This window comes from Neopsephotus bourkii, unplaced genomic scaffold (assembly GCF_033783945.1).
Source record: "Neopsephotus bourkii isolate Nb327-2 ecotype Australia unplaced genomic scaffold, CSIRO-AGI_Nbou_v1 NB_1139, whole genome shotgun sequence".
In the NCBI taxonomy this organism is placed as follows: domain Eukaryota; kingdom Metazoa; phylum Chordata; class Aves; order Psittaciformes; family Psittacidae; genus Neopsephotus; species Neopsephotus bourkii.
Genome location: NW_026901625.1, coordinates 4,767,571 through 4,795,173, shown reverse-complemented (window position 1 = coordinate 4,795,173; position 27,603 = coordinate 4,767,571). Strand labels below are relative to the sequence as shown.

The window sequence follows — 27,603 nt, the reverse complement described above, 5'->3', positions numbered from 1 at the left end:
TGGGAAGAGGCAGGACCATGGGTTTAGCCCCGTGTGTTTTCAGCAAGGCTGAAACCCAGTCATCCATTCCTGGAGGTAAGTGAATGCCAAGCACGTGGCAGCACCTGGGTGTCAGTTCAGGTCTGGGGAGCCAGTGCTGGAGGAGATGGGCTGATGGGGTCCATGTGCTTCTGTTGGGGGCAACTGCTGTGTGCCTTGGTGGTGCTTTGGTGGAGTCAGATGGTGGGTTTAAACATCACCATGAAAAACGAGACTGACCTCGTACTGCTGATTATGTTCCTCATCGTGAATGGAGAAATCCAAGGATTTCTTTGCCATTGCAAGGTCCAAAACAGTAGATGGGCCAGTGTCTTGGAGAGTTCCTGTGGGAGCTTGTCAGTGTGTTGGGTAGAAACGGCTTTGATTTGCTGGTATTGATGGTGTTTGCACGAGTGGAGCTGTGGTGAAAAGGGAAAGGTCAGGAGATAAGGTTGGAAGGGGCTTGGAGGAAGCTGCTCTAGTGGAAGGTCCCTGCCCATGGCAGGGGTTGGGAACTGGATTGAGCTTTAAGGTCCCTTCCAACCCAAACCTGTCTGGGATTCTGTGTCTTTTGGAGACTCGCACTTGTCCTCCTGCAGCAGCAGCTCACATGCAGCCTGTGCTCATTGGTGTAACTCCTTTGCCTTTCTGCTTCCTGACTCCTCCTTCCTAACAGAACTGTGTGCTCTGTGATGTGTCTTCGAAGAGTTGTGTTCGCTGAAGGGCTCTCAGTTTGCTGCAACAAACCTGTCCAGTGCCAAGGTCATTGCTCAGCCTGAAACACGCTGGACTCCATGGAGATAGGTCTATGGTGTGGTTTTGAGGTGCAGAGCACCTCTTGTGCACTATTGAGGAGTCTAATCAGGGATGTTACTAACGCCGTCTTAGGATGTACAAGCTCCCTGCTATGTATATTAAAGCTAAAGGCGGGACACGGGCACAGCTCTGGTCACACGTCACGGCCGGGATTCGAACTCACGACCTTACGGTCCGCAGTAGCGGCTGTGCGTGTCCCCTTCCTCCACGCCTCCCCGCCGGGCGGTGCATGCTGGGAGCTGTAGTCCACGCGGGGCCGCCGCGGTGCACGCCGGGAGCTGTAGTCCTCCGGTGTCCCCGCGGTGGCTGGGCCGCGCCATGGCGGCGGCCGGAGCCCCGGCGGGCGGCGCGGGGCGCTCCAAGGTGGCGCCGAGCGTGGACTTCGATCACAGCTGCTCCGACAGCGTCGAGTACCTCACCCTCAACTTCGGGCCCTTCGAGACCGTGCACCGGTGGCGCCGCCTCCCGCCCTGCGACGAGTTCGTGGGGGCCCGGTGAGCGGCGGGGCGGCCGGCGGGGGGCGGGTGTGGGGGGTCCCGGCGGCTCCTGACCCCTCTCTCTGCCGCCCGCAGGCGCAGCAAGCATACTGTGGTGGCCTACCGGGACGCCATCTACGTGTTCGGCGGCGACAACGGGTGAGGCCACGGTGGGGCTGAGGGGAGCGGGACTGAGGGGAGCGGGCCCAGGGCTGAGGGGAGCGGGCCTAGGGCTGAGGGGAGCGGGCCCAGGGCTGAGGGGAGCGGGGCTGAGGGGAGCGGGCCCAGGGCTGAGGGGAGCGGGACCGAGGAGTGCGGGGCTGCCGTTCCCCGGCTCAGCCGCTGTTCTTGTTCCTCCCGCAGGAAGACGATGCTGAACGACCTGCTGCGCTTCGACGTGAAGGACTGCTCGTGGTGCAGGTGCGCGGCGCCGGGCGCGGCCCTCCCCGGCCCCAGGGCTGGGGGTGGCCGCTTCGTTCGTCCTCAGCACCTGGGGGACTCTCCCATCGCATCCTGCCCGGTGCTGCGGGGCTGAGCTGTCTACAAGGCTCCCGTACGCAGCTCCTGCATGCGGGGGGCGGTGGGTGTCACTGCCTGCACACCCTGCGGGGCGCTGGAAGGGTGCAGGGGCAAAGGGACTGCGGTGCTGCAGCCCCTTAGGGCAGGAAATGTGCCGGTGGGGCTGGCTGATGCCTTCTCTTTGCTCTGGCCTGTGCGGGCTCTGTCATCTCACTCGTGCCTCCTTGTGCCTCACTTGCTGTCCCTGCCAAATAGATTTCAGCAGGGTTGTGTTTGTATCATGCTCACAGTGTCATAAAACCTGGGGCAGTTTAATTAAGAGACCAAAGCCATTGAAAATCCTCAGGAGCAACAGGATAACCTTGAGCGGTTGCTTCTTGTTTGATTCTGCACAAGAGCTGTGAGCCCCTGAAGCACGATGAGGGTGTTTGATTGCTGCTGTTCTCCTGTTGTGCAGGGCTTTCACCACGGGGACCCCGCCAGCGCCGCGGTATCACCACTCGGCTGTGGTCTATGGGAGCAGCATGTTTGTGTTTGGTAAGGCAGCGGCAGGTTGCAGTGGTGTCTGCTTGGGATGGTAAATGCACTGGTAGTGATGTTTAGAAGAAAGAAGGAGATACCATAGAATAGTTTGGGTTGGAAAGGACCTTAAGCTCATCCAGTTCCAACCCCCTGCCATGGGCAGGGACACCTCACACTAAACCATGGCACCCAAGGCTCTGTCCAACCTGGCCTTGAACACTGCCAGGGATGGAGCAGTCACAGCTTCCCTGGGCAACCCATTCCAGTGCCTCACCACCCTCACAGGAAAGAATTTCCTCCTTAGATCCAATCTAAACTTCCCCTGTCTAAGTTTTAACCCATTACCCCTTGTCCTATCACTACAGTCCCTAATGAAGAGTCCCTCCCCAGCATCCCTATAGGCCCCCTTCAGACACTGGAAGCTGCTCTGAGGTCTCCCCACAGCTTCTCTTCTCCAGGCTGAACAGCCCCAACTTTCTCAGCCTGTCTTCATACAGGAGGTGCTCCAGCCCCTGAGCATCTTCGTGGCCTCCTCTGGCCTTGTTCCAACAGTTCCATGTCCTGCACACAATGCTCCAGGTGAGGTCTCACAAGAGCAGAGAGGCAGGATCACCTCCTTGGACCTGCAGGTCCCGCTGCTTTTGATGCAGCCCAGGATACAGTTGCCTTTCTGGGCTGCGAGCACAAATTTTTAGGAATATTTTTATAACATATTTTTAGGAAGTATCAGATCTCTGTGTGAAATCCACTGTTTTCCATGTCTAACGCTGATTCCAACTTCAGCTTGGAAACACTCTTGTCTAAAGTAAAGACTTGAAACTCATTCCCACATTGTTCCTTTAGGGGTAGGAGTGGAGGAGGAGTCTCCCACTTGTAGCAGTCCGTTAGCTAAATACCTCTGTTTGTGTGAACTAAACTTAAGTTTTCTTCTAATATAACAACTAGAAGTGTGCGTGCTCGTTTGCATTTGAGCCCAATGGAATTGTTGTTGCCCAGGTGGCTACACTGGAGACATTTATTCCAATTCCAACCTGAAGAATAAAAACGATCTCTTTGAATACAAGTTTGCAACTGGGCAGTGGACTGAGTGGAAGACTGAAGGGAGGTAAGGAGCTGGCATCACTGCCACCCTCTTCACAGGGCCTTGTGCTTAACGGGGCAGACAATGGCACAGCTGGTGCCAGTGCTGGTGTTGAGGCTGTGGGATGATTTCTGCTCTACTTGCTTGATTCAAGTGTTCTGAAAAGGAGGGGTTTTTGCATGGTCTTCATTCCAGAGTGGACTATATTGGAAATGTGACCATAACCCATTCTTCATGTTTCAGTTCTGTGACAGAAAGGATAAGAGCAAAGGAAGTGTTTTCTTTTGAATTGTTTCTTTTCCAATGTTAGCATGGAATTTGTTGATCCCTCATTGTTTCAATTAAGTTGTATCAGAAACCACTTTAGAGCTTATTTGTAGTTAAATTTACATGTTCTTTTTAGACTAAACTTGGACTTCCCTGAGCTCCCTGAGATGCACACACTTGTGACGTGTGTGCACATGAGTGCTTTCAGAAGCAGACGAATGAGTTGATACCTGTTGAACATAGGCTCCTGAGATCCAGCCTTCTAAGGCAAAATCACACCTAGCAGCACGTTACTCCTCAGAGCTGAATTTGTGCACGTTTAGACCACATCAGTAAATTCTCTTTCTGGTTGTTCTAACGACTTCTGGCATTCTGGAGAGCAAGTCTCACTCCCGTATTCCAAACTCACATGTCCTTCTCCTTCCCCATGGTTACAAGTGTGGGTAGTGCACAAATGGCTTCATACAAGCTGATGGCCTTGGGCCATCGCAGTTTTGTTTAATGCTTCTTGGCTGATTTAGTAAAAGGCACAAAGATTGGGGAAGAAAAAATCTAAGTTTGCTCTTTCCTTGTGGGTTTTGCATCTCAGGAGCCCAATCAATCTCACCCCTTGAAGCCATTTTGTGTAAGGTACTTTATGCTTCATACCTGTGCATTTTAGCCCTCACCTAGATCCTTACAGCACCTCTGTGGGTGATCTAAGAGTGTTTCAATTGCTTTCCTCAACTGCAGGTTGCCGGTTGCCAGGTCAGCTCACGGTGCAACAGTGTACAGTGACAAGCTGTGGATCTTTGCAGGATACGATGGCAACGCACGGTACGTGCTGGGATCACTCTGGGGTGCTTCTGTAAAGACCTGGTCCCTCACATTGCACCTCTGTAGAGATGTTTTCATACCCCAAGCGATTTAAGCCCTTAACTGGAGTTCTGCAAAAGCTTTGCCTGTTGTTGAGCATCACATTTCTGCAGTTCACCAAATTCAGGTCCGTATGTGTTTAAAACCTAGACACCTGGTGACTCAGACTGTGGATGTGGAATGTGCCATCCCTGCCTTGGTTGTAAAGATGCTAAAAGATCTTTGTAATTTGGCAAATGAGCGTTTTTCTTTATTTCTAGAGGAGGAATTGGAGAAGGATGCATGACTGTGTGGAGCTGCTCAGTTCCAGCTTAGGGAGTTCCCTCAGGACCTCAAGTAGCTGGAAGGAGGGATTGGGTGAGAGGAGCTGTCTAATTTATGTTAAATGCATCTAATCACATTAAAAATTGGCTTTTTGTGGAAGAGGAGCCTCAGGCAGATTAGGACAAAAGGAATCATCTGTAGTTACTGTGAGTAACTTGTCCTGGGAAAAGCATAGTCAGGTATAAAAGGTAACAGTCAGTGATGTGTCAGGTTGCCTGCTCCATTCTCCTCTCTGCAGTGAAGGTGGGATTCAGCCACACAAATCACTGCTGTGGTCCATCCTAGGTGTTAGTAGGGATAGGTAGAAGGTAGCAGGGTAGTAACGGGTATTTCTGTAAATAACCCTGAATCCTGAAGAGTGAATAGGTCAAATTCTTAAGCTCCAGGCAGAATTGCTGTGTGTAACTATAGAACACTTGTAACCAGAAAGATGCTGAAGCAGGCTTGGGGTGGTGATATTAAATGTAGGTATAGGAGAAAAGGATTTTAATAGGTTTTTTTCCTGCCAGTGGAAGTAGGAGCTAAAAATTACTGTAAAAAAACAAAAATCTTTCTAAATCAAGCATTTTTGTATTGTAACATAGGTTAAATGATATGTGGACAATTGGCCTCCAGGATAGAGAGCTAACGTGCTGGGAAGAGGTAAGAAGCTTTAGTTGCAGTTAACACATGGGATTTCTCCTTTGGTTTTTATATGCAGTTATTTAAAAGCCCTGTGCTGGGCAGCACTGCTCTCTGCAGAATGTGTTTGTCACACAGGTGAGCAGAAAGCCTTCAACATGATTGTGTTTGTGCATTTGGAAAGCCAAGTGTACACGAGCTCTGCTCTTTGGTTGGGAATGTGAATGTGAACTGGCCATGCCCCCTGTAAAAAGGGACTGCATTTCCCACTGTAACCACTGGGAGCTTTGCTGGCTGTCAAGATGCCTGATCCTGACAGCACTGGGGCTCTAGAAATGTGGCCTCCCATCCTTTTTATCCATAGTAAAGTTAGTCTGTGCAGACTAACCTCACCATTAGTTGATCACCTGGACTCAGTTGCCTGCACACATTGCTGCCACAGGGTCTGGTGAGCTGCATGGTGCTGCAGCATCCTCAGCATGTGCAGTGGTGCACCACAGCAATACCTTCTTCATTGTGAACTTCATTATCTTTCAGATTGAACAAAGTGGTGAAATTCCTCCTTCGTGCTGTAACTTTCCTGTGGCTGTTTGCAAAGACAAGATGTTTGTTTTCTCGGGACAGAGCGGAGCAAAGATTACCAATAATCTCTTTCAGTTTGAGTTCAAGGAAAAGATGTAAGTGGAGACAGTTAAATCGCACAAAATCCATGTAATCTTTTACTACTTGAGTTGAGAAATGCACAGACTTAAGGGTATGGAGAAAGAATACTGCATCTCATGGTGAGGAAGTGGAGGTAAGGTATGGACCATGTTAATGAGACTTTGGTTTGTGCCATGTGCATCAGATCAGTCATTTTCAGCAGATGAACAGAAATTCAGTAGATTCACCTTAAACAGTAGATGTGAGTCTTGGTGTATTCAGAATGGCATGCCAAATATTGCCTTCCTGAAAGTTGTTCTATGGTCTGTTCTGACAGCCTGGTTGGTCTGGTTACTGGCTGAAGTGGAACCACAACTGAAACAATAGCAGTGGCCTCCAGACCTTGGCTGAAATCGTGCTACTGTTGTGAATAAGCAATGTCCTGTCAAAATGGGTTATGGTACTGGAATGGTGCCCTTTACTTAGAAGGGTTAGCTGTTAAAGTGGATCATAGATCATGGATTCCTTGCCAAGTTGTGGTCTTTTAGCTTCTGGGATTACATCTGGGTGAGGGAACCACGTTGGCTTTATCTCATTTTCAGTTAGAAGTTTAGCAACATGGAGCTGACGGAGATCAGGATGAGTTGTTGCCCATTCCCATGCAGGATCTGGAAGTACCATAATGGAGCTCCTTTATCCTTAACAGCTGGACCCGGATTCCCACCGAGCACTTGCTTCGAGGCTCCCCTCCTCCTCCACAACGACGATACGGCCACACAATGGTTGCGTTCGACCGGCATCTCTATGTGTTTGGTGGTGCTGCAGATAACACACTGCCCAACGAGCTTCACTGCTACGATGTGGACTCCCAGACCTGGGAAGTTATCCAGCCCAGCCCAGACAGTGAGGTAAAACCTTCAGCTCTTGGTGTTTCCTCTTATGCTTGGCCCATTTTTTGCTCTCGGGCCAAGGACGTGTTCTTGACAAGGACATTGACTTTTAGCTCCTTCCCACCAGTGGCTGAGCAGCTGAAATACTGTGGGCAGCAGTCTTTAGAAATGAGTCAGTGTTGACACGTTGAAAACTTTCCTTAGTACTGTTTAAAGAAATCCCATCAAACACTTGTAATTGTTGAGTCAATCATTATTTGACTGAGCTTAGTAATGAATTCACTGCGTGGACCAGTGGTTCTGTGGTTGGCTGTGTGATGCTGCTGAAGCAGAATTCCAAACGAGATGAGGTTTTGATTGTTCCACTGGAATAATGCCTCTGTGTGTAATGTCTTAGAAATTCTGTAATTGCACAGAGTAGCATTTCTCTTTTAGGTCAAGTGTGAAGTGTTTGCTTATGAAGGTATGACTGTAAAATAATGATAGGCATCATAGGGAGACTCAGACATGGCTTTTTTGACCATAGTTACATTAGTAAGATATAAATTAAAACACCTGGGTTCTTTACGTGAGCATAAAGAGGCAGTAACCACCAAGGGCGATGTGAGCACCCCAAATGAGAAGAAACCTGTACTAATACCTGTATCTGCTGGATTTAGAATGATTATGTTGGCTGCATTTATTAATTTTAATAGATTTTACCTTAACCCATGTAGAAATACTTCAGCTGATGTAACAGTGGGTTTAGTGGGTGTGATCTGTGGGAAGAAATAGTAGATGTCTGTGCGCTGCATGGAGAACCACAGAGATGAAGGTTACACCTGGAAGAGATGAGTATTGCATGAAGTAGGCTGCAGTCAGGTCTCAGGCACTGTGGGTGTGCTGAGACAGTCCAGCATTGGCTGCATTTTGAGTAAAGAGGTAGAACAGCACCTAGAAACAAGTCTGGCAATGGGCCTGTTCTAGGTCCTCTTCTTCTCTGCCCAGGTCCCTCAGAATTGTTGATGGTACCTCGCATGGAGGATGGGAAAATGGCTTAGTAAGTAGAAAAGGGAGAACTGAAGTGAAACAGGGCAGTGCTCCACAAATAAACAAGGAACTTCTATTTTGTGCTTTTAGGATGTCTCCAAACTGAGTATCAAGCATGCTTTCTGATCTGCACAGTTGCAATCCATAGCTCCTCATACCTTCACCGAGGTGCTATAATATATGTACATATTGTATCTTACAGAGCTGTTCTCCATCTTTACTGTTAGACGATCTTCACAGTTGGGGCTTGTTCTGCTTTTCTAAGGCAGGGAGAGGAGCATCACATCTGAGTCTGTGCCTGCCTGTACAACAGTGCCAAAGCTTCCTGAGGTGCTGGATTTCCTTTATACAGGGCTAGCAGAGGATTTAAAGATAATTTAAATACTTTTTTTTCATTGCCTTCAAGTTTTCCTGTTGAACTCCTTGGCTTTCTGAAGAAGGTTGGAACAGCATCAAATACCAGCAGGCAGAAAGAGGGAAAATGCCCCATCTTGCCCAGTTGCTCCCTAGCAGACGGACAGAGGCATGCACGTAGCACCCATGGTTTGTGCTACAGTAGAGGAGTGTTCTGCAGGGAATGACAGAGGAGCTGGAGGCCTGGGAGGGGATTGCACATCCATTTGTGGACACAGCCCCACAGAATCAGAAGAGATGTTTAGAAACAGCCGCTGCCTTACAGAAGGTGCCACAGGAGGAGGAAGAGAATTCTTCCTTGCAGGGCTTTAAGAAGGTCAGTGGCTAGGACAGTTACACTGTCCATGAATCCAGGTGGATTCCCACCATCTCCCAGTGCAGGTTCTAGTGAGCAGCCTTTCAAAGAGCAGTATGAATTTCTGACTTTCAGAGCTCTTTAGTTGTCTTTTAATATGCAAAAAGGGAGGTGAATGCCTTCGTAACCTTCTCTGGCTTACTGTGAGCTACAGTTCTGGAGTTTTTCACATGGATTACAGTGACGTGGTTTGTGGGCAGCTAAGAAAGATTAAAAGGACTTACTCATCCCACTGTGGATGAGTCTGCCACAGTCTCCCTGTGCAGAGATCAGTTACACCCGTTGAGGTATCCTCAGGCAAAAGAAGCATGTTATTATGTGAACAAACCCCTGAATTCCTGCAGTGAGGCCCCTAACAAGATCTGCTGTCAAATGTGGTGAGTGTAGCTGTCAGGGTCTCATGTTCTGCCAGGATTTCACAGTCCAAAGAGAAGACTGATGTTTCTAAGCAGTTGGTAGTGCTGAGACTTGCATCCTTTTCAGAAAGTCTTTTGCACAACCTTCAGGCTTTCCGTACCAGTGATGAGTTCAGGTTGTGCTGAGAGGCACAGATTGGAAATGGTGGAGTTGGTGAAAACTGGTTATCAGAATCAAGGTTGTCGCACAGAGTGATTTCTGTTTGTCAACTCTCCATCTCCTTCCTGAGGGATGTTTATTACGTGCTTCTACAGAGTTCTCCCACAGAGAAAGCAGAATGCTCTTATGTGGGTGATAGCAGAAGGGATACGCTTATGTAGCTCACTCACCAGTAAGCAAACAGAAGAAAACAGCATTAGGATGACTCACGTTAAATGGGTATAAAGTTGGATAACTGGAAGATAGGAAATGTGTGTTTGAACGAGGAGTTACTCTGCTTAAGTAGTTTAGAGACTGGTTCTTGTCATTGCACCACTAGAAACTTTTGTCAATGACCTTGAAAGAAAAGAGCAAGTCTCAGCTTTCCCCTGCTGCCTGCTCATTGCCCAGAGTTTTGCCAATTCATGATTAAAATAACAGTCCACTCGGAGTGGTGGTTCTTAAGTTGGGTAGAAACAATACGTATTTCATGGGTATGTAAAGCAGAATAGCTGAGAACAGGGTGTGTGGTCTGTGCTTAATAGTTTCCCTTCACAGTACCCCTGGAAACAATGACTTAAAACCTTTAGTCATTGTGGATAGCTGAGACAAGGTCCCTGTAATGTAAAATGGCTTGAAGTGCTGCTGATATTCTTGGCTCCAGAAGCCAACAGGGTGTAGTATCATTTAGTAACATAACTGTTACCCCCATGTTTATTGGGTAGATCTTCCTGACCCGTGTCTCACCGTGTTGTGTTCACAAATCAAGGTTATTCAGAGAAGAAATCTGTGAATGACTGAAGGTTGGGAAACCCAGTGGCCAGCAGTGAAAAGGGGTCTCTGAGGAACAGAGAGTGTTTCATCTACTGGTAAAGGATAAAGCAAGATCCAGCAGCTTCAAGTTGAAACTAGAAATACTCCAGACTGAAAAAGAAATGAAAGTTCACAGATTGTGAGGAGCGGGGATTCCTTGGGATGTTTTCTCAGAGCCTTTGGGTAGATTTTTCACTATGTCTAAACCAGATTCGATATTACCTAGAAAGAAAGTTTTCCTACAAGAAAGGCTCCATTTCAGTATTATTCCAGGATCTCTTGTAGGCTGGTTTATGCAGGAAGTCAAATTAAGGTCCCAGAAGTACTATTATGGGAATTTGATTTTGGAAGGCACACCATGGTGCCACAAAGAAGCAAATGCTGGTCACTTGGGTTTTGTCCTCTGTTGCTGGTTTTCAGTGTATGTTCCTCTGAGACACATCCATTGGATTTGGCAACACTTGCTCTTTGCCTAATTTTCTCTAATAAATTGTATCTGAACACTACTATTTCAATCTCCAACTGATAGATTGAAAGTATGTTAAAGGAAAGAGTGTTTACTGTTATTACAGCTGTAAATAAGTTACAGGTTGGCTCCTATTCTGACCTCTGCAGTTACAACAGCACATGTTTGAATGTCATTGTTAAAGAATCAACTTCCCTGTTCCCAGGCTGTGTTCTCCAGTGAGTATTAAATGGAAAAACCTCATCCTCAGTGTAGAGCAGGGTATCAAAGGATGCCCACTGTCCCATCCCTTAGTACTTACCATAACCAGAACTGCAAAATCCCCAGAAAAGCTGATATTACAACAAGCTTTTGTTATTATGACTTTGCTCTTGTATCTCGTGATTTATCCTATTTTGTAGGTTTCTGCATCATGGTCTTCAACTTTCTATCCTCTGCCATGATCCATGGCAATCCCTGTTCTGTGTTCACTGCTTCACATGAGGAGGTGCTTACTGAGGTGATCCTTTGCTTTACACTGTTGACTTGCTAACAGTAGTGCAGAGTTGATTCCATGAGAGGTTCAAAGAATCTCTACCACTGGAAGTCTTTAGGAACAGCCTCAATGAGCCTCTCTCAGGAGTGAAATAGGTATTGTTGGCCCTGGCTGGGGCAGAGGAATGGAAATAGCCTTAGGCCAGGTCCTTTCCAGGTGTCTGTGGTAGATTTTTAATTCCCTTTCTTCTTGTATGGAAAATAAGAGGGGAAAAGGAAAGGCTGAATTTCCACGTTAGACATAAATTTCCATCGTAACAAGAGCTGATCTGGGCCTCCACACCTGGAGTATGTTAACGAACAGGAGGAAGTCTTAGGATCACAAAAACAGGAGGTTGGAATAGACTTCAGAGGTTTTGAGTCTATCCTCATGCTCAGAGCAGGGGCAAGACTTGGCAGAACGACATGAGGTGCCCATCAGCCCATGTTTCCAGCCTATCTAAGTCCTTCCGAACAGCAGCCTCCAGCATGTCAGCTCCTCCAGCCAGTCAGCTCTGATTGTCTGAAAAGCAGATAGATTTTCTGCACCCAGCGTGTGAAAACATTTTAAATCCTTAAACCTCCTTGAACTTAAAGACTATCCAAAGCTCTGTCTGCCCATCTGTTAAGAGAGTTTCGTGCTGTTGCCTGGTATGATAGCGTGGAAGCATCCTTGAGTATAAACAGCAACCAGAAGTGACGTATCATTTGAACCTGCTGTAGCTTATGGTTTTCTTCCAGTTCCAGAGGAAAAAGTTTCTTTTTTCATAGAATCCCAGCCTGGTTTGTGCTGAAGGGACCTTAAAACTCCTCCAGCTCCAACCCCTTGCCACGGGCAGGGACCCCTTCCACTGGAGCAGCTTGCTCCAAGCCCCCGTGTCCAACGTGGCCTTGAGCACTGCCAGGGATGGGGCAGCCACAGCTTCTCTGGGCACCCTGTGCCAGTGTTTTTACCTTTTAGTTTATGTTGGTTCACCACATTGGTTTGTTGGTGGCTTTAGGTATTTTTATGTCATTTTGCCTTAGAGCTTTTAGTGGTGTTGGAAGCCAGGGAGGCTCGTTGATGTTCCTAGATGTGAAAGAGATCTGAGCACATCTTTATTGCCATTGATGTGCAACAACCAGCTTCCTTACTACCTCCTCATTCATACCTGAGTGTGAGGAGAGTTAAAAGTTGACACAATTATCTATTTATTCTGTAAATATAAGAAGGGTTCTGAGAAGCAGAGAGAATGAGAAGGAAGAGCCTTGGAACAACTGCCATGGATTTGCTTTTACCTGTTTCCTAGTATTGCACATAGTGCTGAATTTTCAGTCTGAAGAAGCACTGAAAACGAGTTGGAAATGCTTTGAGGGCTGAGTAGGAGATAGAAGACACCCACTGAAACAGCAGGAGTTGGAAACAACACACGGTGTCTTGTACACAGTGCCCGCCATAGAAAAGGTTTTACCTCATCACCTTCCTCATGCATTGTCAGCCTTGACACAGAGAGCAGGTTGTCACGTTGAGACCATCAATCAGGCCACGAGGTGGGAAGCTGGTCTCAGGCTGTGGGAATAGCTGAGCATCCTGCCTCCTGGTCATCTCTGTTCAGCACCTGCGTTCTTCCCACCTGCCAGAAACAAGCCCCTCAGCTTCTCATGAAGAACTAAGGGCGGAAGAGGGCAGAAAAGAAGCAATTAGTGCACAAGTTTTAATTGCTGTATACCTCAGTCATTGCACAAACTAAGAAAACTACATAATTGTGTTGGATTGCTCAATCACAGTGGTATTTGATTTAGATTTCAGCATAACAGCAGTTAAACATCCACCTACAGCAGACTCCGAGGTAAATAAAGAAACACTTGGAAGTGAAGGCTTCAAAAAATGCAAATTCAATTTATTCCAGGAGAGAGAGGTGAATTCCAGCCTTGCAAATGCTTTTCCTCCTCCACTCTTTTCTTCTCTCCTTGAAATGGATCTGGAGCTGTTTCAGCTTGAACTGCAATCTAAGAATCATTTAAGCCTCGACTCTACACATGCGAGTTCCAAATTGCACATAGAAAACCAGTATTGACCCCCGAGTGGAAACTGTTCTGTTGCTTTCATTTTACTTTTATGTTGATTCAACTTCATTTATTAAGGACTCCAAGGGAAGCTGAATGTGTTCCTGGGAAGGTCAGAATTTAAATCAGGGAAAGGGTTTACACAGGTTGAACTAAGTTTATTTTAAGGTATGAGGAATCAGCCCCAGAGGTCGTGCTCAGGGCTGTAATCTCAACTATTTGAATGATTGCTGGTGCTCTGACACAGAAGCAGCAACACTTAATGCACAGCTTTGTAAGTCAAACCAGAACCCTGATGAGCATCACAGGACAAACTCGGTCTGTGCTGTCTAGACAGGATACAGAGTGAGTCTGAACACCAGAAATGCAAAATGATACAAAAACCTCTTCTGAAATACTTTGATTTTGAAGGTGATGGCTTGAAGCAAGGCAGCAGTGTGGGAGGGTGAACTGAAAGGGAAGCAGAGGGGACTGATGAGATCTGCTTTGGAAAGCAAAGACTCCAGCTTGAAAAGAACCTTGAATAATGACAAACCAGGTGGCTGCGTTTGGTTTCCAGTAGAATAGTTCTTTTTTGGCTTGTTTTTGGCTGGAGAGTTAATTGTGAAAAGGATTTGTGTAATACAGCTGATATCAGCCCTTCTGGTTGTGTGGCAATACATCCCTGGGTGGGATGGAGCTTGGAGCAACCTGGCCTAATGGAAGGTGTCCCTGCCCATGGCAGGGGCTGGAACTGGATGAGCTTTAAGGTCCCTTCCCACCTAAGCCATTTTTATGATTCTATGATCTCATTCTCTTTTGGAGAGCTATGGAACAGGAATGTAATAGATCAATATGAATCCATAACCTTCCTATTACAGTATTTATTAGCACCAACTTTAAAGTTTCTTGCTAAAGTATCCATGAAGTTTTGCTGGAGACAGAAGGTTTCTTGTTTATCCAGGGGAATCTGGATGGCTTGTTCAACAGCCCTTTGAGGGGACCCAATTGGTGGTTTGTACCTCTGAGGGAGAAAAGCAAGCAGGGGGGTTGGTTGTGTCCTGAAAAGCTGTAGTCTGAAGAAAAGAGAAACTCATGGAAAATCTGGTGAGTAACAAGCTAAATGAGGCCGTTGTGTGATGCTGTGGTGAACGGGGTAAGTCGGTGGTAATGAGAAATGCCAGTCAGCATGGCTTCCTGGAAAATGTGGCTCTGCAGATAAACATAATCTTGTTTCGTGTCTGAGCTTACTCGAGTGGTGTCTATAAATATGTACAAGAAGAGAAGATTTCTCATACCAGAGGGCTTTTGATTTCGTAGGCAGAGATTTAATGAGATTTTGCTGCCTGGAAGACAAAACAAGCTTGAGCAAACTGGGCAGGGGGGGAAGGTAGTTCCTATCACCACTCGAGGACTTGATGTAAGATGTCTCAGTGGGATGTGCTAATGTGATCAGCTACCTTTGTGTAACCTCAGAAGAAACAGGTAAAAACAATGAGGTCTGTCCCATGCAGGAGGGTCACGGCAGCTTCAACTCGCTGTGACTCCTCCCTGCTTCAAAAATCACCCTGTTTTACAGTTCCAAGGTGAAACGTGTGTTGCATGGAATGGTGTGATCCCTCGGCCCTATAAATAGCTGGGGCTTCCTGCAGTGTGGGGTGGCTTTATGCTCTGTGGACCTGGCGTGATGGAGACAGGATTGACTCTGTGGTGCCAGCTCTGGAACCGTCTCCAACGCTGGGCTCTGTGCATGACTTGGCACTGCTGGAGGGGCTCGTTGGCCAGATGGGTGAGCCACAGCGAGCTGCAGGCATGGCGAGTGCTTACAGGCCTCCAATTGAGCATCCTGCTGAGTTAGATGATCATTCACTGTTCAAGCTCTCGACAGGATTTGCAATAAGCTCTGGGTTTGCACAGTGGTTTGCAGAGTCCTTTTATTTCTAGAATTGGGGTGTATTTTTCTGTGTAAAACTTAGTGTTGATCTGAATTTGATGTATTTTGTAACTACAGTTATATCGAGAGTCCTGTGTATGTACCATTCTGATTACAAGGTGCCATGAATAGGTGTTTTTAAATGTGAGTGCAAGTATGTTCCAGGTACACTAGGAAACAATCCTAAAAGATACTGTATGTCGATCTTAGGATGCAAGCGTTTGTGTCACTGTGGTCCACGTTGATTTTCCCTTCTCACTATTGATCTGTTGCAAGTTCTTGGAGAAAAAAAAAGGCTTTTATTTATTCCCTCCCCTATTTTGTCCTTTTCTTTCCCCAGTTACCCAGTGGGAGACTCTTCCACGCAGCAGCTGTTATCTCGGATGCTATGTACATCTTTGGTGGCACGGTGGACAATAACATCAGGAGTGGAGAGATGTACAGGTTCCAGGTAATCACTGCTCAACCTGCTCAACCATCCACACCAGTTCTGTGGGACTCCTCTGTCTCCAGACAGGGCAGTTTCTGGTTTGGCTCCTGCAGGCAGCCTTCACAGTTCAGATGAGATCCGATTCTTCCATCCTCCCCTGTGTTATCTTTCATTACCCTCCCCGTAGAGCAAGCCCTTGCAGGTGTTTGGGTTGCTTGTTGTTTTCTACTTTATATACTACCTTGAGGTTGAGTTAATGAGGAAATCCACTGCTCATACGTGTAACAGTGCTTTTGGGCAGGGCCATGTGAAATGAATTCTGTCTTCTGGGGGGCTTTATTTTTCCCAGTTTTCCTGTTACCCTAAATGCACTCTCCATGAAGACTACGGAAGGCTGTGGGAAAACAGACAGTTCAGCGACTTGGAGTTTGTTTTGGGAGAGGTAAGTAGATTTTACTGCAGAGGTGCCAGTGGGGGTTTCTGGTGTGTGTACTGTGTGCTGGGGAAAGGCAGATTGTACAGAGGGGAGGCCAGAATGCCTGGGAGTGAAGTTTGAAGAACACTGGCACTGGTGAAGTTGCTGTCTCTCTGCTTTAGTAAATTACACTCATCCAGATAACTTTCTAAAGCTGCAAATGAGAAGCTTTTAAACTGAGAAGATCTGTGGATCGCTGGGATGTAACCCCAGTATGTCACAGCACAGTATCATAGGATCATAGAATAGTTTGGGTTGGAAAGGACCTTTACTTCATTCAGTTCCAACCCCTCTGCCATGGGCAGGGACACCTCACACTAAACCATGGCACCCAAGGCTCTGTCCAACCTGGCCTTGAACACTGCCAGGGATGAAGCATTCACAACTTCCCTGGGCACCCATTCCAGTGCCTCACCACCCTAACAGGAAAGAATTTCCTCCTTAGATCCAATCTAAACTTCCCCTGTTTCAGTTTGAACCCATTACCCCTTGTCCTGTCACTACAATCCCTAATGAAGAGTCCCTCCCCAGCATCCCTATAGGCCCCCTTCAGACACTGGAAGCTGCTCTGAGGTCTCCCCACAGCTTCTCTTCTCCAGGCTGAACAGCCCCAACTTTCTCAACCTGGCTCCACACAGGAGCTGCTCCAGTCCCTGAGCATCCTTGTGGCCTCCTCTGGACTTGCTCCAACAGTTCCTTGTCCTTTTTATGTTGAGGACACCAGAACTGCACACAATTCTCCAAGTGAGGTCTCACAAGAGCAGAGCAGAGGGGCAGGAGCACCTCCTTCGACCTGCTGGTCACGCTCCTCTTGATGCAGCCGAGGATACAGTTGGCTTTCTGGGCTGCGAGCACACACTGAAGCCAGCTCATGTTAAGTTTCTCATCGACCAAGTTTATATATAGCATATAGAGTTGTAATGTGAAAATGGTACTAATGATCTCTGTACTCAGTTGAGGTCCCAGCTGTTCCCTGGAAGGAGCAGTCACTGCTTTGCAGATCATTTCAAGAGCAATTTTAATGACTGAAGTAAAATAGAAAATGAAACCAAACCTCAGATGCAACAATAAGAAGCAATATCTGTGACACTGAGCCTACGTATCAGCTTCCACTTAGTGAACATAACAAAGACTCTTTCCAAATGGACTTTGCCATTAGGCTTTAGGGAAAGCGAGTGTTGGATTTCATCTATATGTGCAGAGCAAATGCAAGGCTGCCTTAGATTCTAACTTCAACTAGATGTATGGTAACCTGGAGCTCAGCCCAGGCTTCCACTACTTCCACCATCTGCCACCACCAGTGTGGGATTTGGGTCTAGAAGTTGAATGTGTTTTCTTCCTTTGCCTGTGACAGAAGGAGGAACGAGTCCGAGGCCACACTGCGATTGTCACAGCTCGCTGCAAGTGGCTGAAGAAGAAGATCATGCAGGCAAGGGAGAGGCTGAAACAGGTGAGTCTTAGAGAGAAGTGGGCTCATGGCAGGGGATGCTTATTCTGCCCCATTTTGGAAATCAGGTTGTCAGGAAACACAGGTAGTATCTGCTGAGACAGCTGTGGCACCAGAGCAGAGCCTGATGCTGAGGTGCTCTGGAGCAAGGGGAGGAAAGAGGATAACTGGCGTTAACAGGCTGCTGGATGTGTATCAGGCTGGGTGAAGAGCATAACATGGAGGAGCCACAGTTAATCCTGTTATCTGGATTTGGCACTGTGGTTCTTGGGAGCTCTCGTAGCTGTCAGCTTCTAATCTTGTGGAGTATCCCTGGGGATAGCCCTGCCTCTGGGGAGGGGTGCTGCACATCCTCCGGGGTGGCCTGCGAGATCAGACAGCTCAGTGGGAAGGCAGCTTCAAGGTTTGGAGCTGGCTCTGTTCCCTTTACCTTCGCATTTCCTGACTTCTTCCAGAGTGGAAGGGCTGGTGTCTGTGTTCCTGACAGCTTTTTAACAGCAAATATCTGACTGCTCTTGAGCAACTGGTAGCACATAACCTGCAGTAAGATGTACAGGTGCCTCATTGCCCCTCAGTTAATTGCTTTGCCACCCCAAGCCCTCCATCTTCACTGGATAAGCCTGGAGGGAAAGGTTGTCAAAGTGAAACTTGGAAGTAATGAAGTGGCTTAAAATACGTCTGTGTAGCACTTTGAGCTCTGACTTTGCAAAGCAGGGGTCTGTGGAACCTGCTCCATCTTCCTGCTCCAAGGAGAAATGCTGTTCCTGCTGAGGGCAGAAAGATGAATTCATTCCTCCCTTTTTCTGAGGTCCTGCTTTTGAGCCTTATGCAGGAGCTCACATTCATTCTGATCCATGTTTGTCGCTGAGTATGGAATGGTAAGTCTTAGGCATGAATTCCTTGTCTTTGTGTGGATAATCTTGAAGATAATGAGATCTTGGATCTTGAAGAATGCAGTCATGAGAAGGATCTTTCCTGTGGTTTGACAGTAACGTCTGAGCTGACACAGCCTTGTTGCCGTGTTTGTTTATTCCATCTCATTAGAAATCAAAGCAAGATATTGAAGACGAGGGACATGCGACTTGTCAGAGGGATGGGACTGGTGGGAATGTCAAGTTGTGCCGCCTGCAGCCGCTGCTGGAAGTGCCCATCCGAGAGGCTGAGGCTCAGCCCTTCGAGGTGCTCATGCAGTTCCTGTATACAGATAAAATCAAGTACCCTCGCAAAGGTAGGACAGAGGGTTGGAACCTGCCACAGGTGGGCAGGAGACAGTTATTTTGACCCAGAGTAGAATCAAGCATTTGCACATGATCAATAAACCACAAAGGCATTGGGGTGTTCTGCACATGCAGAACACTGTCTGCAAGGACCATGGATCCTTCGTTGGCTTATTCCTTTTTTCTGGCATTGTTTTGATCTGCTGCAAACTGAGCCCACACAGCAAAGCAAAGCAAGCGAGGATTTATCATCTTTTCAAAGTGCCAATGCGAAAGAATGCCTCAAGAAAGGAAAAATTGATTTGATGCATTCACTGGAGATCCCCTGGTTACAAACACTTGCAGGCTGGGAGGTAATAGGCAGAGATCTCTCAGCTCCCACGCAGCAAATCTAATGGCCATGCTTGAGTGATGAGGTGTGTCGGGCTGTGGGAGTCAGAGTGGATACCCAGGGGGAACTGCAGCTGGAAGGGCTGGGGAAGCTGTAGCCACGTAGCACAATACGGTAAAGCAAGGTACATCTATCCTATCACAGAAAGGTTTGCTTGAGCTTCAGTCCATAATCTTTCCTTTCTGTAAAAGGTAATTCCCAGGGAAAGAATGATTTGTATGCAGTTGCTCCAAGGCTTTCCATGCGAGCCGGCCTGTCTTGAGAGCAAGCCTCATTAATGGGGATGAGAGAAGCTTCTCATTGGTGTCTGCTGACATCGCCAGATCCCACTCTCAGCCAGTTCACTGATCCCTTAGGATCAGACCAAGGACATACTGAGCTCTTCCCTTTGTTACAGGCTTCTCAGGCAGCCTGCTGCCCTTCCCCCAGCCCATCAAACACCCCTCTGCTTGGATCCTCCAATGGCCCTGTCCTGACCATTTGTATTCCTAGTTGCTCAGCTCAGTTCAGAGAGCAGCACCTTGGGGATCCGTCCAGAGGCTGAGCTAATAGAATTGGGCATGCTTATCAAATGGGATTTTCCAATTAGACACAGGGAAGGCACGTGACAGGCAAGAAGGCTTTTCTCTCTCAAAAAGTAGTTACAGCAGATGGCCACAGATCTCCTGTGAGGAAATCAAAGGCTATGGAGGATTATTCCTTGAGTTGGTGTCCCAGTAGTCCCATTGCAGTAGCCTGCAAGGATTCCCACTGCCCCTCTCTTACTTCAGCCCTTTCTTCTAGACCAGCCTCAGGTCTGGGCGTGCACAAAGCACCTTCATAAGGGCCTGTCAGAATGAGGGAACTGACTGCTAATACTGCATCCGAACCAAGGGCTGCAGTAGGGCTGTTAGCAGCTGAGCACTTTGGAACATGGGGCTGCTGGCTTGGGAGCTTGTCAGTGGTTTTAGAGACTTCCCTTTCTTTTGGGGGTTTTAAAAATCATAATCCAGATTGTCAAGATAAATTGAGTTCTGCAGCATTTTTACCTCTTGTCATTTCAGGGCATGTGCAGGATGTGTTACTTATTATGGATGTATACAAACTAGCTTTAAACTTCAAGCTCTCTCGACTGGAACAGCTCTGCCTTCAGTACATTGAAGCATCCGTGGATCTGCAGAACGTGCTCATTGTGTGTGAAAATGCCAACAAGCTCCAGCTGGATCAGCTAAAGGTGATCCCAGTTTGCATACAGAGGAACTGATAAGAAAGTTTAACACATAGAATTTATGTAATAAACGTTTTGCAAAAGCTGTTAGCTTTTGCAAATTCAGTTCTTTCCTATAATTGTAGCTGCTTGAGTGTATGTTAGGGTGGGCTGGCCTGCCATTGCTCTCCAATATTATGTAGGTTTTTTCACTGATACTTTTGCATATCTGCCCCGCAGGGATTTCAGGATGTATTTCAGGATGTAGAGGGCAGAGTGACTTTGGCTCTTCATCAATTCACTCTCACTGCAGCAGGATGGAACCAGTGCATTTTCTGTTCCCACTGTTCTATACAGACACTGCAAACAGGCTCTTTCACCTGGGTGTGATCTAAATTCTGTTTTCATGGCTTTGATCTGAAAAACACTGTACTGAAAACCAAAATGTGTCTGCATTCTGTGTTCAGTGGGTCAAGGGCTTTGCTGAAAGTCAGGGTAGGGTAGATACCTCCAGGCCGATTTGCTGTGACAGCAGGTTTGTCATACAGGAGCCTACAAGACTCTTCCAGACTGTTGCAGCCTTTACAGAGAGAGTTAAGGCAAAATCCACACAAGGAAATCCTGCACCTTGTTTGTATTCTTAATGGAGAGTGTTGAGACCTCGTCAATCTTCTAATTAACTTCTGGTTTCTAATTGTATAAAGAATTATTATGAGATAGCAACTAATCTTAGTTAGCTCCATGAGGTTTCCAGCATCTCCTGAGATTCCTGTTTCGGAGCAGCTAGATGGGAGGCAATGAATCTTTTCCATGTTATTATTTCTTAGTCAGGTTTTTCTAGATGCTTAAAGTTGTCCTGAATTTCCTGTTCAAGTAGGAGCTGAAATGGTCCCTCAGTGAGGAGGTCACTGCTTGATAGCTCCAGCTGCAGGACCCACGTGGAGGGTCGTAAGAAAACGATGGTTGTTCACACGTGTGACATGTATGGGATGCTGTGGGATGACTTCAGAGGGTAAACCATCCATTTGTTATTAATACTGGGTTGGTGTTTTTTTTTAAGGAACATTGCCTGAACTTTGTGGTGAAGGAATCCCATTTTAATCAGGTAATAATGATGAAGGAGTTTGAGCATCTTTCTTCATCCCTCATAGTGGAGATTGTACGAAGAAAGCAGCAGCCTCCTGTTCGAACACATTCCGATCAGCCGCTTGACATCGGTAACCTTCCTGCTTTTTAACCTAATTACTGCTTTTTAACCTAATTACTTGTGCTGGTTTTGCATTGCTAATGGTTTGCTTAGTGTAGGAAACAGAGGAAAGAGGGGCTGGAGCTATGGCTTTGCCATCATTAGGGACTGTAGTGATAGGACAAGGGGTAATGGGTTAAAACTTAAACAGGGGAAGTTTAGATTGGATATAAGGAGGAAATTCTTTCCTGTGAGGGTGGTGAGGCACTGGAATAGGTTGCCCAGGGAGGTTGTGAATGCTCCATCCCTGGCAGTGTTCAAGGCCAGGTTGGAAGAGGCCTTGGGTGATATGGTTTAGAGTGAGGTGTCCCTGCCCATGGCAGGGGGGTTGGAACTGGATGATCTTAAGGTCCTTTCCAACCCTAATTATTCTGTGTATTAGTTTGATAGTACCTGGTCATCTGCAGATATCACATCCTCAACTATCTCATTACGGTAACTTTCAGGAACATCTTTAATTCAGGACATGAAGGCTTACCTGGAAGGAGCTGGGACTGAGTTCTGTGATATCATCCTCCTCTTGGATGGCCACCCACGGCCAGCACATAAAGCCATCCTGGCTGCCCGCTCCAGGTGAGGCTGTGTGAAGTGCAGTGCTGTGCAGTCTGTGGGGCAGCTGCCTCTTTTAGAAGACAGGGAGGAACTTTGTATCCACATAAAGCGTAAGAGGTGTCTTTGCTCAGTAAGTGTCATAAGCCTTTAAGCATCAGTGGTTAAATGGTTTGGTTTTTTTCAATTTGATACCCAGCAGGGAAGGATTGGAGGAAATTAAAACTGGAGAGGTTCTCTAGAGGATGTGTAAGAAGCTGCAGTGCAAGACAAAGAATCTCTGCAGTCACAGGAAAGGAAAGAGGTGGTTTCAGTGAAGGGAAAAGCACCAAATGTCCACTGAAGTCAGAAAGAGTCTTCTGATGGTGGACATCCATTTTGCATCACCTGAACTTTGAATCTCTTTCTCCCTTGCTGGTATTTAAGACTGGGTATGAATAAGCACAGCAAAAAATGGTGCATAACAGAGACTAGATTGTTCGTGTACTTTGTTGAGGAGGCAAGTTCACCCTTCTGATGGGGGGAACTCTTCTCCCTCCTCAGTATGGCAGTGAAGGGAATCTGTGCTTTGCTTGTGTGTTGTGTATACCCGCACCTTTATGTTCTGGCAAACATGAAGTGTTCACATAAAATTGCTGTTTCAAATACTGTCACAATTTTTGTCTAGTCCCAGAAAGAATATTCAGTATTAGTTGCCGTGGTATTTTACTAGAAGCATTTCACAGCTCTTAAAACACCCCTGCCTGATTAGGAGCCTGCAGATACCAAGGAAATTCATAATGCTTTAAGCTCTCTACTGGGTCTTATGCAAATCAGACAGAAATCAAAGCACCATGTGTCCTAATTTTCAAGAAACAGAGACAAATTTTGGGTAGTGCTGATGGAAATCAGGGGGATTATATTTGGAGTTCTCTCACAGGCAGACATATAAAACCAGTCATTTAGCAGTGGTTTTGCCCAGGTTATCACCTGAATGTGCTTCTTTGGAAGCTGCAGTGCTTAACAGCAGCCTCTGAACAATACTGGGTTAAACAATCTGTCTGCAGAATATGTACATCAGTTTTACTTCCTTTTCCAGTTACTTTGAAGCCATGTTCCGTTCCTTCATGCCAGAAGATGGGCAAGTGAACATTTCTATAGGTGAAATGGTTCCCAGCAAGCAAGCATTTGAATCGATGCTTCGATACATTTATTATGGAGAAGTAAACATGCCTCCTGAAGACTCCCTGTATCCTTATATCTAAAGGAACTGAAGTATCTGCCTAAAGTGCACATACAGCAGCTCACTTTCCTTTTGCTCTAGCTTGCCAGGCAGAGCCTGGGAAGATTGCAGCTCAGGGTTGCATTTTAACTTCTGCCATGGTTGCTTTACAGTTGTTTCCTTAATGAGATGAATAGCTACCTCTTTGCTGCACCTTACTATTATGGCTTCTCCAACAACAGACTGCAAGCCTATTGTAAGCAGAACCTAGAAATGAATGTCACGGTGGAGAATGTACTACAGGTAATTGTCCCCAAGCAGCTTTCATTAGTCACTTGACTTAGATACAGGGAAGGGTCTGGTCAACTGGGTACCCCTAAGGGGCAGGTTCACTGAGTCGCCTCCAAATTCACATCCACTGGGACTGCACAAACCCTTCTAATGCCAGTGGCCCTGCATGGCTGATGTGTTTAGGAGCACAGGCCTCAGTGGTTTTGTTCCCTTATCTGCTTTTTGTGTCACTAGTGCTCCTGTGCTGAAGTGTTTAGTAAATAGTGCTCAACTGGCCAACAGGATGTTCCTCACCCCCCCACTGTAGACCAGTGTTTCTAAGGGTCTTGTTAAGAGGTACCATGTGCACTGCACTCAACTCAAAACCCTTTTTTTGGTAGACGTTTGTACCAGCGCAAATGGTGATGTGCAGGTGACATTAATCTTGTTTTATCAGTAAATGCTAAGAGGATCTGGCAATGACTTTTAAGCTAACAAAGAATATTCTGTGATAAGAAGGCCTACAATGCCATCTACTAGGTAGGCAGGCCGAACCCTCTGCAACACAGAGAGCAGAATCAATTCCAGCATTAACTGCTTTTGGCTCTTGCCAGTCTCACTCAGGCACTTCAGGGAACCTGGCTCTGAAACAGATCTGCAGTTTCCTACTGATTATCTCCTGAGGCCTCAATGCATTTAAATCCAAGACATTAGTTTTCAATAGTACAGAAAACTGGAGATGTTTCCCCAGCTCAGAGGAATTGCCTCATCTGAGTCAGAGCAGTGTTTGTGCGCTGTACCTCTGAGCTATGCAGAAGGAAGTTCACATCATTGCTTTTGCTCTAGATTTTAGAGGCAGCTGACAAGACCCAGGCGCTGGACATGAAGAGGCACTGCCTGCACATCATTGTTCACCAGTTCACCAAGGTTGGTTGCATCTTTTCTGGGGCTTTTGAGAGCTGCTGTCCTCTGTCACTGCGTTGGTTAAAGACATGTTAATATAGGAATCCATTTCACTCTCTCTCATGTGAGACAGCTGAGAGCTGGCTGAGTGTTGCTGATACTCCCTGACAAGTCTGCTAGGCATAGTTTAAACACCAAAGCTAAATGAAAGACTGGAACAGCAGGGTCTGGAAATGTGAAGACCTTCCAGAACAGAAGTTACCCACAATTGCTTCCATTTCCACTTGTTCCAGCTGTTGATTTTGTGCCGTGCCACTGCTGGGTTCTCATGTGTATAGCAAGATAAGTTTGTGATATATTAAGGGCACAAATCCCTCTTTCAGTGGCTGTCATGAATGTACTGTTCATATTTCTCTTGAGTTATTCTCTGTCATAGATACTCCACTGTCGTGTGCCCAAAAGGCAAATTACCATGTCCTGGCCGGGCTTTCTGTAGTTTCCATGCTCTGATATGTGGGATGATGTGTTAGTGATAGGAAAAGTCAAGAGCCTGATGTGCTGATATTCCTGTCCTCACTTGAGAGAATAAGGGTATTATCATTTAGTTGTGAGATGTGATCCCTCCATGGGGGTTTCCCAGCGTGTCACCAGTTCATGGCACAGTGTATCAGCATTGTTGAAATCGGCTGATAAATCACAGGAACTGGGATTTCTGGATGCTATGCACTTACTGATAGTGATTCCCAAGTTAGTATTCAGGTAGCTTGCTCCCTTTTGTGTATTTAAACTCACAATCCACCGCCACTGCCCGTGGGGAAGGAAAGCACTGCTCAGTCCAGTCTGTAACTGAAGATCAGACATAGGGAGCTATTCAGGCTCTTTATTAATTAGTTGCCCAAGTGCAATGCATTTTACATCCAGAAATAGCTGAAAATGCATTAAAAGCTTTGAGAGTGGAGCCAGCATCCAGGAATCGCATTCCCAGCAGAGGGTCCCAGCATGAGGTTACAGCCCCTGCCTTCATCTGCTGGATTTTCTTCTGGCCTCGTGACTCCTGCAGAGTGGCCCAGGGGATGGAGAATGGTCCCACTGTGAGTCACAGGCTGTTGGGCCATCTCCTGGGGCTGCAGTCCCTGAGAGCTGAGATCTCATGGTCCCAGCTTCCTGTGGAGGCCCCAGGAAGACAAACAGGTTGGCACAAATCTCAGCAGAACGTGCTGGGGGGGAAGTGAACATTGCACCATCGCAGAGATGGGAGCTAAAGGGCGTTCCTCAATTGTGTTCCACTCACCAGAGTATGTGGAAATGTTTTCTATTTAAACTGTTGCCTGCTAGAACAGTTTTGCTCAGACTGTGGCTGGAAGCCTGTCAAGCAGATGTGCATGAAGAAACCTTCATTATGCAATGTTTTTCTTTGGCTTGAGAGGCTTCAGTGTGTGAGTTTTGGCCCTGTGCTGGCTGCCTCTGTGTGTGGCTGGGCTCCTTGGCAAGCTGCAGGCTCTGAAGGGGGATCTGTTCTAGCTGTGCCAGCCCGGCAGGTCATGGGGGCTTGGATAGGCCGGGTGGATGGCCCTTGGCCTCTCCTGTTCTTCCAGCTTGATTAACACTGTTCTCAATGCCGACTGTCAAGGAGTTTTCCCCCCAGTAAGAACGTTAATGCTGCTTTGGGCAACGTGGGTTTAGGCTCCTGTGTGTCAGTATTGTGCAAAATGCCCAATAAAACTGCTGTTCTAAAGTGTTTGTACTGACACCCTGATCTGTTCCTCCACAGTGCATGCCTCAGTGCTTCCCCCCCATGTTAAGGGGGTCCCTTTCCCTCCCAGTTATCATAGACCTTTACTTTGGGGATATTATTACTTCAAGCACATGTCCTGAGCTCTTTCTGAAAGCATCTCAGCCATTTTCTTCCTGGGCTTCAAAAGATGCTTAGGACATCTTTATCACAGTCAAGGTTAGAGTGAGGTGATCAGTGAGTACTGGTTGGGCAAGTAGTCAGGCTTTTAGGCAGAGTCTGCCTTCAAGGCTGGGCATGTTATGTTAATAAGTCTAGAAAGAGGGATTCCTGGCGCATTACTGTGAGGTTGTGGAGAAGGAAGGAATGTGTGGAGCTCCTTTTTGGTAACAGCTGAGCTTCTGAACAGTCTTCAGAGCATAAAGCTTGTTGTATATTCTTGTATATCTGACGCAGTGAAGGTTTTTGTTGGCTAGTCCTGCAGTGACCTGCCTTGACTGCACGAGGAAAGCCAGCACCACCAGCATGGACACTAAGCACAGCCTCTCCATAGGAGTAGACAGGGTGAAGAGATCAGGTCCTAAGTCACGTTCTCAGTAGAAACACACAGACTTCAAAGTTCACAGCTGTGCTGGTGCCCAGCTTTGCTTGCAGGAGTGCTTAGCTGGCATCCATTAGCAGGAGAGTTGTCACTATGAGCAGTAATTACCCTCCTTTCCCAGAGAGGCAGTGCTGGGGTCAGCAGTTCTGCTATTCTCCATCCCATGCCCTCCGTGCAGCAATCTGAAACTGGGTTCTAAGTGCAGGAAGTCATGACCGGAGCCCAGGACTGTGATTTCATGCCGTATGCACCCAAGCTCTGCCTGTTTCACATGGGGTGGCCAGGGTGAACTGATGCGACATCAGCTGCCGTTTGGGGAGGGCTTTAATTTCTTTCTGTTGTTTTTTGTTCTGTTTTTCTTTTCCTTGAAGGTCTCCAAGTTGCCAAATCTCCGCTCCCTGAGTCAGCTCCTTCTTCTTGACATCATAGAGTCATTAGCTAACCACATATCAGACAAGCAGTGCGCAGAGCTGGGCTCAGACATTTGACACGCTTTGGTAATCGAGCTTCTCCCTTGTTCCTCAAACAAACTAGCACTTTATGGCTGGCTCTCTCTTCTACCATTCCACACCGAGCTGCTCACAGTGGCTACACAGTACAGCAGGCTCCTGAGGAGCATGGACAGCTGACGTGCTCTCCTGTGGATTTGCTTGGTTTGTACCTTTGTGGCGAAGGGTTTGGTCTCTCTTACGCAAATGTCAAATTGAAACCATTGCAGGAATTAATTCATTCCATGTGGTTTGGGGAGTAACTAAGTTCAGAATCAAGCCCATTATTACTTTTGTACTGTAAAAGCAAGCAGTCGTGAGGAAGGCTGGCGT

The 27,603-nt window shown here is 46.9% G+C and overlaps 1 protein-coding gene across 1 annotated transcript; it reads left to right on the top strand.

Annotated features, from left to right (window-relative positions):
• Nucleotides 1–1,115: 1,115 nt before the first annotated feature.
• On the top strand, nucleotides 1,116–27,345 carry LZTR1 (leucine zipper like post translational regulator 1). The gene is made up of 20 exons (XM_061363111.1): nucleotides 1,116–1,328; nucleotides 1,407–1,469; nucleotides 1,674–1,730; nucleotides 2,287–2,366; nucleotides 3,348–3,456; nucleotides 4,432–4,515; nucleotides 5,463–5,520; nucleotides 6,037–6,176; nucleotides 6,848–7,049; nucleotides 15,475–15,585; nucleotides 15,914–16,006; nucleotides 17,394–17,489; nucleotides 18,531–18,714; nucleotides 20,138–20,307; nucleotides 21,341–21,497; nucleotides 21,973–22,099; nucleotides 23,154–23,303; nucleotides 23,474–23,579; nucleotides 24,393–24,473; nucleotides 27,154–27,345. The coding sequence occupies exons 1-20, from the start codon at nucleotides 1,153–1,155 to the stop codon at nucleotides 27,268–27,270; spliced, it is 2,361 nt and encodes a 786-aa protein (XP_061219095.1). The 5' UTR covers nucleotides 1,116–1,152; the 3' UTR covers nucleotides 27,271–27,345.
• Nucleotides 27,346–27,603: the final 258 nt, after the last annotated feature.